Consider the following 10,869-nt stretch of genomic DNA (forward strand, 5'->3'; position numbering starts at 1 on the left):
AGTCGAAAACAAGAAAAAAGACAAAAGTGATTTACTTTGAATTTACCAGATTGAGTAATAACTGTTTAGAGCTTTAGTAAAATTGTAGAACGTTCGTAAATCTTTCAGTCTAACATTTAAGGCGTTTGTTATCTTTCACGACAACGACCAAGAAAAAAAGGTGACTAACCATGCAAATCAGTACCATTTAAACGTTGGTATTCTTAAGTTTTAACAAGAAAAACGTTAATTGTCATTTTTCCATATTATTCACTTGGAACAGGTGTAACCTACAATTTTTACGCGGTACGAAAATCGTACAGATAGACATAGAACACATAAACCATTATAGTGTACAATATCATGCTAGGTATATGCAAATATACCTCTTAAAATTCCACTCAAATAAAAAGCAACTGTTAAAAACGATAACAAAACAAATGATCCTATAAAGGCAGCATATATATATATTTTTCTCTCTCACTCGTCACAAATCACAAAAAATAGTAAAGTTTGTCTCCTCTTAAAATTTTCATTACACTTAACAAACTATCTTACACAAAGCAAAACCCCAATAACAGCAAACATTTTTTCCGTAAAAGAAAGTTGAATGTCTCCATAAAATGATACTAATTATGGTAACAAATCGTTGATTAAATCTAAACAAAACTGAATTCATAGAAATAGTTACTTCAGTAGTAGTTATATTATAAAAGAAAGATTGTGCATAAGGATATAGTGCAGGAAGAGAGAATTAGTTCGTAGAAAGAAAGATATGAAGCGATTCTAATCTCGCGGTTTAAGGGAGAACAAAGAGAGTATACACTGACGTCATTGTGATCGATTCTGAGCCATGTCACATAAAGTCTCCAACCATTGGTTACGATAGTCACGCAGACCTCAACCAAGTAGTCTGCATCTACCAACATGGCTCATATCAGAGGTTAGTGACTTTATGGACTGATGCCACGTTTTTGTTTGGCCGCCCCTAACATTCTTCCACTCGTTTTCAACACTAGTCAGCATTGCACGTCGTGGTAATTGGTGTTCAGGCATACGCAACACAGTCGATGAAGTTTTACAACCTTATCAACTGATTTACCATCATTCCCTAATACCCTGCGTCTAACCTCACTATTACTTACCCGGTGATCCCACCAGATGCGAGCACTATTTCTAAGACATCTGTGATCGAGTATCTTCTAGTCTTAAAGACCACGTTTTGCAGCCAAAAAGTAGAACAGAGCAAACTGCCGCACTGTATACTCGTCCCTTAATTGATAGACGAGTATCTCGCCTTCGCCATAGGTGAGACAAGTTGGCAAAAGCCAAACGAGCTTTTTGAATCCGTGCAGAGATTTCGTCAAACACCAACCCAATAGGGCTGATGAGACTTCCGAGGTGGTGAAGTTGTCGACGTGTCCGACTACTTCACTCTCTATCCTTAGTTCAGTTGTTGACGCAGGCCAGTCCTGAAGCAACAACTTACATTTAAAGGAATAGCAACGCGTCTCAAACATTTCCTTCGTGGAAATCTTTCTACATTGGAGAGACCTGAAATAAACTCCCATGTTATACAATATATGGACATTAGCTAACATATTGTCTCAGTATTTTTCGTCATTCATAAATGTATACAAAAGGTTATCATATATACTTAACAAATGTATTGTTATGAGAAAACATTAAATTGACGATGTTTTCTCTTAATTTATTAGCTCGTTAGGTGACCATACTGGAGTTTTTTCCAATCCAACTTAACTCATGCCAGAATGACATTAAAATAGTGTCAATGCATTCAATTTATGTTTGTCAGTATGATAATTTTACATCAAGATAATGAAGGTCAATCTTTCTAATAAGCGCTACTTGTCATTTTGTCAATTGGCAACTCTACATAAGCCATCACTCAACATGATTCATATGGGATTTCGTGTAGGTAGGCGATGAACTACAAATTTTAAGGCTTCAGTCAGTCACTCAGCTACAACGTAGGACGAGGCACATATATGCATCGGTCCAAGTTGCCATACCGCATTAGCACAGCAAGATGAACATCGGATTCATAGGAGTAGTTAAGTCAATGGTGTTAACCTAATTAGGTCAATATAACTTACCGTAAGACGATTTTCATCTACCAATAATTATGTGACTCATCCGTAAACTACAGATTTATCAACTCGGCTTTGAGTCCCATGATTTTGTGTGGGAACTACTGATGCCACTTGGTTGCCCAAATCAAAGTACACAGTGAGGTATTCAAACCCGTAACTAATTATTTGAAATCCAAGTGTTTTAACCACCAAGTAATCAACCCAAGAGAAAAATTATACCTCGATACGTTTAGTTAGTAATACTGGACTACCGTTACCATAAAATTCACACTATGACTATCGCTGCCTGCGTTGTTACTACTCTTTATAGCAAAACATTAGTACATGACTAAATACAAAACAAGCACTCCAACAAGCTAACCATATCCTGGTATTGCAAGCCTGACTTAAAGTTGCTTCTAATGTCTACAGAAAACATTTTATTTGCTAAACCAATCACAAACTAGGTCGCAGAATTCGAGTATATTACATATAGAAACAGAATAATATGAAGTCTTTTTATTTTCTAAGGTCATGTTAACGGTTTACAATTTTGATCAGAAAGCATTGAATAATCAGTTTGATAAACGTAAACAAATGGGATGATGGTTTTCATTCAGTCTGTTGAAATATACTACCATTAGACGAATACTCTATAAGGACTAAAAGGAGATCGATTATCGAGAGCTCGAGTTTAGGCACCCGGGTGGTATCCCAGCCCTCACACAAATTGAATGATTTATGTGGCGCATATCTATTTGGTGCCCCCTTGTACCAATGTTTATATTTAAATAAATAAAGAGTATTGAAAGCACAGGTTACGCAGTAATTGTAAAAATATTCAAGGAATCTAAACAAATTTGGAGATATAGTAAAGTACGAAATACACTATCACGACAAGGATAAATTTTGTGTGGCAACAAATAAATGAGTGGATAAATTATCTAATGACTGATGTTAGAAACATCCAAATTAATATGATTGATAAACTGATAGCTAATCCCTACCAAATGTATAGGTTAGCTTTGAGTACTTTGATAACAAGTACCTCAGCAAAATGCTACAAAATCGCACTCCCTTGTTAATTAGTTATTTAAAATGACTTCAAAACGTACACAATAAACCAGCCATTAAGTAACGATTGTACAATCTCATTATAAAAAATTTCGACACCTTTAAGTCACAGCTTTTTAAATGGTTATCAGAAATATGAATCTGTTCCTACCGCCTACCTATTTTGTAGTTAATTGTTTAGGGAATTTGATCACCTTTAAATGTGAGTGACAAAACTCAAGTGCATTTGCACTGTATTATGCTTGACATGTTATTATTGTCGGATACTCATTTTCCTACACATATGTTTCAAGTTGTAAGTTTTGTCACGGAGCAGCTTTAAAACAAAAACAAGGTACTGTTTCGTGCATTTTTATGATAAGATTTTCATCTATGATTTGTCTTTTTAATAATATCCACCAAAAAACAGAACTACAGAATATGAGTATGATGATGTCTCGCCTCTTAGACATCGGAATTTAACAAATGATTCAACAGAAGTACTCATTAACTGCCAGTAGTAAGTTGAGTGAACAACAAAAGCGTAGGCATACAGATGGTGAAGAGAGGCATTCACAAACTAGTTGCCTATATGAAAGCAATTAAGTAGCTATCTCTATGCCACTAAAAGCACCAGAGACCAGTCCGACAGGCTACATTAGCTCTGCAAATAACGTGTATTGTTTTTTACTTGGTTGGTTAATGAATGTCATGTATAAAAAACACCTGAAATTTTATTTGCTATACTACAAAAAAGAACAAAATACAGTAGAAGGAATACAAGATGAAAATTCAAACACATAAAATAAGATTTCTAGGAACGAAATTTAGAACAATAGAAAAAAACTGAAACACAAACATCTGCAGTGTGATGAGAATCAAATGAGAAGTACAAAGCCGCATATATTATTTAATAAATAGTCGTATTTGTGGTTCAAACAGTTGATATCAGACTTGATTGAAGTAACCCAAATAAAGGGGGATTGAAAACCGACGAGTGAGTATCTACCTCACAGTTAAATAACTTTACCAAATAATAAGTGGAATATTATTTACGGAGGATTATGTTTGATTGCCTATTTAAATTATTATAGGGTACAATTCCAAATAGGAGCATACACAATAAATTTAAAGAAAAATAATATGAAAAATACATTGCTTATCACTTACATTGTTGGTAGAGTCCATCGGCATATATATTTTAGCTTGTAGATTAACCTTAGGGCCATCGGGTTTTGGCAATTCCCTTTCTTTTATTGGACAGATACCGGATGTTGAAAACAATTCGCTCTGAACACGCAGTATTTCTTTTAAAAGAGATAAACTAGAATACAATTAGTACCTTCCCCCAAAAGTTTTTCAATATGAATGTATAAGCCAGGAGTGGCTAAGAGTTTCATGCGATCCAGAAATAGTTCCTTCAAGTAATCAAGTAACTGCCTCGTATTTTTTAATTCTGAGGCTTTGCCGGAGCACATTAGGATGCGAGGTAATTAGCTTATTGATTATTAGGTTAAAGAAGGGGTTAATTCATTCACAAAACATTTGAAAACTAGCAGTGCGAGAGCACGCTCGTGTTGGTGTTAGATTATTAGCAGATATTTAGAAGAGACATTTTAAACAGAAATGGGTAATCTGAAAGGTAAAAGACACAAAAACTGTAATAGACAGATGAAAACTCCATGATTTTTTATTGCCTAACTCTCAAGCATCATAGGTCTAGTATATCTCGATTAAACTAACTGCTATCCTCACCCATGTGAATTAGAAGTCACATTTAAAACAGGATGAACTGTGATATTTAACACAATGAACACAATAATGGACATATTTAAATCATTACGGTGTTAGAATAATGAGTTGTGAATCACAAGTGTAACCCATGATAATGAAGATAAACGACTATGATGATAGAATTACATTTAGTAAGGCTTTCAATTAGAACCCTTAATTTAGGAAATGAATTCCAGGAACTAAGAGAAATTGTGGATTCGATTAAGTCATAACAGTTGTCACAAATACGAGATATCTTTAAATTAAAAGATTCTAGGATAGTGCTGGGCTTTATTTAGTTTAAAACCTTTGAATGTGAGCTCATACTTTTGGAACTTGCTAAGTTTTTAGTCGTGAGAAAAACCTGTCGTACTCAAACACATTTCGTCCTAAACAGTTGATAACAACATACAGAAATAAATTAAGAGCTGAAGTTCGTCTATTGTTTTTATCACAGCATGTTTTAATGAGGTCCACCTAAACCACCCAGAAGTTTGCCCAATGAGAGTTAATAACACACTGAACAATAAAATACTATTTTATGTTTTGTTCAACCTCATCACAGATTTACTGCTGAAGATAACGTTCTCGTCGACTGAATTTCCAGGAATCGGTATCCTACAAAGAGATAAGCTTATCGACTTCGAATATCCAGATGACGTAGTTCTGTTTGGTGAAGACGCTGATAAAATGCAGTCATTTGGTAACACTGAGCAACAACACCAGGATTTTTGGGATGCGCTTCTCACCCCTCTAAATCCAAGTTGTTGCTTCAGGACTGGCCTGCGTCAACAACTGAACTAAGGATAGAGAGTGAAGTAGTCGGACACGTCGACAACTTCACCACCTCGGAAGTCTCATCAGCCCTATTGGGTTGGTGTTTGACGAAATCTCTGCACGGATTCAAAAAGCTCGTTTGGCTTTTGCCAACTTGTCTCACCTATGGCGAAGGCGAGATACTCGTCTATCAATTAAGGGACGAGTATACAGTGCGGCAGTTTGCTCTGTTCTACTTTTTGGCTGCAAAACGTGGTCTTTAAGACTAGAAGATACTCGATCACAGATGTCTTAGAAATAGTGCTCGCATCTGGTGGGATCACCGGGTAAGTAATAGTGAGGTTAGACGCAGGGTATTAGGGAATGATGGTAAATCAGTTGATAAGGTTGTAAAACTTCATCGACTGTGTTGCGTATGCCTGAACACCAATTACCACGACGTGCAATGCTGACTAGTGTTGAAAACGAGTGGAAGAATGTTAGGGGCGGCCAAACAAAAACGTGGCATCAGTCCATAAAGTCACTAACCTCTGATATGAGCCATGTTGGTAGATGCAGACTACTTGGTTGAGGTCTGCGTGACTATCGTAACCAATGGTTGGAGACTTTATGTGACATGGCTCAGAATCGATCACAATGACGTCAGTGTATACTCTCTTTGTTCTCCCTTAAACCGCGAGATTAAAATCGCTTCATATATTTTTTTCTACGAACTAACTATCTCTTCCTGCACTATATCCTTATGCACAATCTTTCTTTTATAATATAACTGCTACTGAAGTAACTACGCCTATGAATCCGGTGTTCATCTTGTTGTAGTAATGATGTGTGGCAACTTGGACCAGTACGCATGTATGCCTGGTCCTACGTTGCAGCTGACTGACTGATTTTATATCCACGGCTCAATGGATTATGATTTAGATCCACGAATCATTTGTTGACAACGGATATCAAGCACTGAATCGATGATGAGTGTTATTAGTTGAGTCTTCCCACAAATGATTTGGTATCTCCACAAAGCTTCAAATGCTCTTTTTAATTGAGTTTACGGTCAATGAATCTCAGCTAACCACCTAGGCGAATGTGCTCTGTACCTGAACACCCCGAGGCATTCAACCTGTTGTTGGGGGAACAACTTATGCTTTATGAGATGTATTAATGTTGTCCAGTTGACAGTAAACTCATTATTGATCGCGTTCGAGCTAGAGTGTGAAAACTTGAAAAACGTTTTTCTCACAAATCTGTTTTAACTGTAATTAAAGTCTCTACCCTAGTGTTATTCTAATAACATTGGAATGCAAATGACTTGTAATACTCTGCTTCAGAGGAGTGTGACATCAGTACCAGCTAGGAAGAAAATGATAAAAAGGGTCGTCAATAAGCTCACAAGCAGAAAAGAGGGCTTTTTGTGACTATTTAATGGAAATGCTCTCTACCTTAATCATACAATCACACTTAAGATATCACTCTCCGTATTTAAAATACAAAAATTTAATTAATCCAGTACGGTATTTCTTTAGGGACTATTGATTATGAGATAAGGTACTGGATACATGACGCAAGTGACAATTGCAAAAGTAACGAAATAGTGAAGTTAGTATCGAATAAGAATTGATCAGTTAGTTGCAACAAATAGATCCACATTCGACCAATATGACGATCTGAGTACCCAGATAAGTCGAACAATAGGTGATAGCACTGTGTAAAGCAAATAAATTCGTCCTTCGTCGTCGAGTAGAACTATATATAATGACAGTAGCAATTACTGACTTACGCCAGATTTTAGGTACAAAACTGACTTACTACGGCTTATCTAGGCGACTTGAGAATTTGGAAAATAATAAGGTAAACGTGGGTTGGCATAATATAAACTTGCAAAAATGGACACTAACTAAGCCAATAGAGTAGCTTACAACATTTTATTTACTGCTGTTGCACGCAGAGTAGCGTGCACTGGATAGTGCCCTGGCCCTCACACAAATTCAATGGTCTATGTGACGCATATATATTTGGTGCCTTCTTGTACTAATGTTTATGTGTTTAAGTAAATAAGTAAATAAGAGTAGCGTTAGAGGGCTGGGAAAGAGATAAACTAATAAGATAAGTCGACAACCTAGCAAGAGCACAGGGTGAACTTACACTTAACAAGTGAAGCAATCGACAATAATCTGTAATAACAAAAGCCTCAGACTCAAATGATCTTAAAACCCGGACTAAAACCAGACAATCCAACCCGCTACAACGGGAGCGCCAGAAATTACCGCTCATTTAGCGATTTCAAGGACTTTTTGTGTCCCATATGCAAAATTTCATATCTTTACAACCAGTCAACATAGGTGCTTACTTCTCAGTGCCAACAGTTCTAAGCACTAATGACAGAAAACGAAGAGGTTTGTACAGGTCCTTAAAAAAGTGAAGAATTATTTAAAAGATCTTCACTAAAATGACATCTTAAGGTATTATATATACCAAATGTCCTGATGAGTAATTATGAAAGCAAACCGTTTCGCTTTTATTTCAGTTTTATTGGTTTCTAAAATTAATGGTAACTCTTCTGATTTTACTTAACACTAATCTAGACCAAGGAATCATAGAGGCGACCTGATGGCATACATTATCCTTAACAATTCTAGACATTCCCTTAAACACCTACTTAAGCTTGGCCCCAATACAAACCTAAACGGTAACACTCAGAAGTCGGAGATACAACATAGCAGAACGGACCGTAGACACAACCTCTACTCCTTATGAGTTGTCAAATGCTGGAATTCGCTGCCGACTGAACTAGTCCAAGCGACCTCCCAAGAGTCCTTTAAGAGGAAACTTGACCTATGCTTGAGGACTAAGGATAACATCTTGTTATGAGTTACCAATTTCTTTTTTTTATAGTCTGTTATAGTTAATATATCTAGGTTCCTGCCTGGAGGTATTAGTCATCCCCTGCTACTATACACCGGAGCCTGTTAAGCGAAAGCTTCTTCCATTCTGTCCACAACCATTTCAACTTGGTCAAGAATCCGCATCAGATTACACTCGAGTACGTCGTGCTGCCCACCTTTTACTATTGTAGTGGTAAATAAATCCCCAAAATAAATAGCTCTGTAAGTTTTCGACATTGGATGCTGACCATATGCTTTAGTGGACTCATCTAGCTGAAGGCACTCGGTCATGCATCCGCACCAGATCACGTGTGGTAACGCTGTGCTCAACCTCTTCCGCAATCGCTAGCCAGATTAGATCTGAGAATTCCGATATATTGGTAATCGCCAAATACACTCTTCCGATCTCCTCGACTCTGTCTTTTGATTTCTCATGGTGGGTACGCCATATATTAGGTGTTGCTGGTAAAAGCGTTATCAAACACTGAATACCTGTGCCATTTGCCCTATAACTAGTTAGGTAAGACTTTAAACACTTTAACTCATCGACCACTGTCCGAATATATCTTCGCATAACTTCGTTTTCGATTTCCTTTTGGTTGACTCTGTGATCCTTGTATATATAGTTTCCAACAGTAGTGTCCGCAAATCCTGAGTATCCGTGATATTCTCAGTAGAATAAGCAAGATGTCTGTGGAAGTTATGTGAATGTTCTACCCAACGCCATTTAAGTAAGATGCAGTTTGCCCCTGATGAAATAAGAAAATTCACTCAATCAAACCTGAAATATTATTCACAAACATCTTGGTGGTACGTAAGTTTTGTGAAGAAATCATTTCGAGTTTCTTCAGAAACGCGTTTATGCGCAAGTTTCAGCAATATTTGCATCATACTTGCCATATTTAAACAGGTTCCGTAGAATATGGAAGGATATTGATCTGAAGTTACATAAATGAACAAGGGAAAAGATGACAGAAGGAAACATGAAATGTGTAAATAATTTGGTAAGTTCTTTAGTGAAGACAGGATAAGAATAAAAGGTAAAATTTTTAAAACCGAATAAACCCAAAAATAAATAAGAAAATAAATTGGTAATGCAGTAAGATTTGACGGTAGAGTAAGAGTTTGTCCAGTAGTACTTTAGAAAGATCTTACAAAAACTAATCATCAAATAATAATCTGTATGAGTCAAAATCGTGTGATGAAGATAAAATGAATTGGAAAATTTGATTCATTTAAGTGTAATACAAAATAATGTGTATTCATTCATGAAATTTGGATGCTTAGTAGTGAAATTTGTATCGCAGTAAAAGAGAGGGGAAGAAAAGCGAACAAAAGGAATGACTAGCGTTCTAAGGGATCAACCATGATAATAATAATAATAATAATAAATATGAACATAGTTTCAGTACAACCGAGGTTTACTGGGAATCTGTTTCACATGAATGAATAGCGAATAACGAAGAAATTTTAGAGTAAGTTTGTGTGGCTTGCCGAAATCGATAGAATATTTTCTTTACTGCGCAGATTGTAGGATGTTATAATAGGGTACGAAGGGATGGACGTCGTAAATTAAGAAATACATAAAGATACCACAAGCATTTGGAGTTCGGCAACACCTTAACAAATAACACCTCTTGTAATCGAGACGTGACAACCCAGTGAAATCAGAATCACATACGAAGAGGCTCAAAAATATATTTGGTAGGATATCGAAATAACAAGAAGTGACTGATCTAAGTTGGCTAGTGGTTGTACGAGAAGTTGAGCGCAGAGTACCCCAAAACCGCTCTAATGTATTATATTTGAACATTAATTTCATCAAGTCATTATGTCTGCAATTACTGTACACTAGAACATTATATTTAATAATGGATATGATACATATTTATGCATTAATAATATCGATTCAAAATTACTGAACTTTATCATTACGAATCCAATGAGCTTTTTTGCTTTGGATACTTGTGATGCAATGTGCTCGGAAAAGTTCAAGCCGTTGCTAAACCTCAAACCCGAGTCAAGAACAGTAATGAGGGGTTTCGGTATATTTTTGTGAATAACCAGTTTTAGATCAGGCATGCTACTAATGTGAATAAATTCACCCTTTTGAGCACTCATTGATGGATTCCACGACACAGTTCTTTCGTATAACTTGCTTTTGTCTTCTTAGATAACCGCTGGAATAATTTTTGGAAAGAGACGAGAACGAATGAATCACTCTTAGATCATCGACATAAAGTTGAGATTTCCTGTGTTGGAAGAGTGAGCACACGTCAGTGATGAGAAGGGAAAACAGTGATGGACCAATCACA

At 36.3% G+C, this 10,869-nt stretch overlaps 1 protein-coding gene across 3 annotated transcripts in view; it reads right to left on the minus strand.

Moving 5' to 3' along the window:
- MS3_00008572 (uncharacterized protein) overlaps positions 1-7,966 on the minus strand; it is a 31,745-nt gene extending 23,779 nt beyond the window's left edge. For 2 of the 3 annotated variants that reach the window (XM_051216908.1, XM_035731603.2), the window contains exons 1-3: positions 7,815-7,966; positions 4,468-4,760; positions 4,296-4,432 (exon numbers count right to left, since the gene is read on the minus strand). Coding sequence is in view for 1 of the 3 variants with exons in the window: in XM_035731603.2 (XP_035585960.2) it covers positions 4,296-4,432; positions 4,468-4,603 (273 nt within the window). In the remaining 2 variants the exon portion in view is untranslated. Of the gene's footprint in view, positions 1-4,295; positions 4,433-4,467 lie in introns of all 3 variants that reach the window. The other variant, XM_051216907.1, reaches the window with a different exon arrangement.
- Between the last annotated feature and the right edge of the window lie 2,903 nt (positions 7,967-10,869).

This window comes from Schistosoma haematobium, chromosome 6 (assembly GCF_000699445.3).
Source record: "Schistosoma haematobium chromosome 6, whole genome shotgun sequence".
Taxonomy (NCBI): domain Eukaryota; kingdom Metazoa; phylum Platyhelminthes; class Trematoda; order Strigeidida; family Schistosomatidae; genus Schistosoma; species Schistosoma haematobium.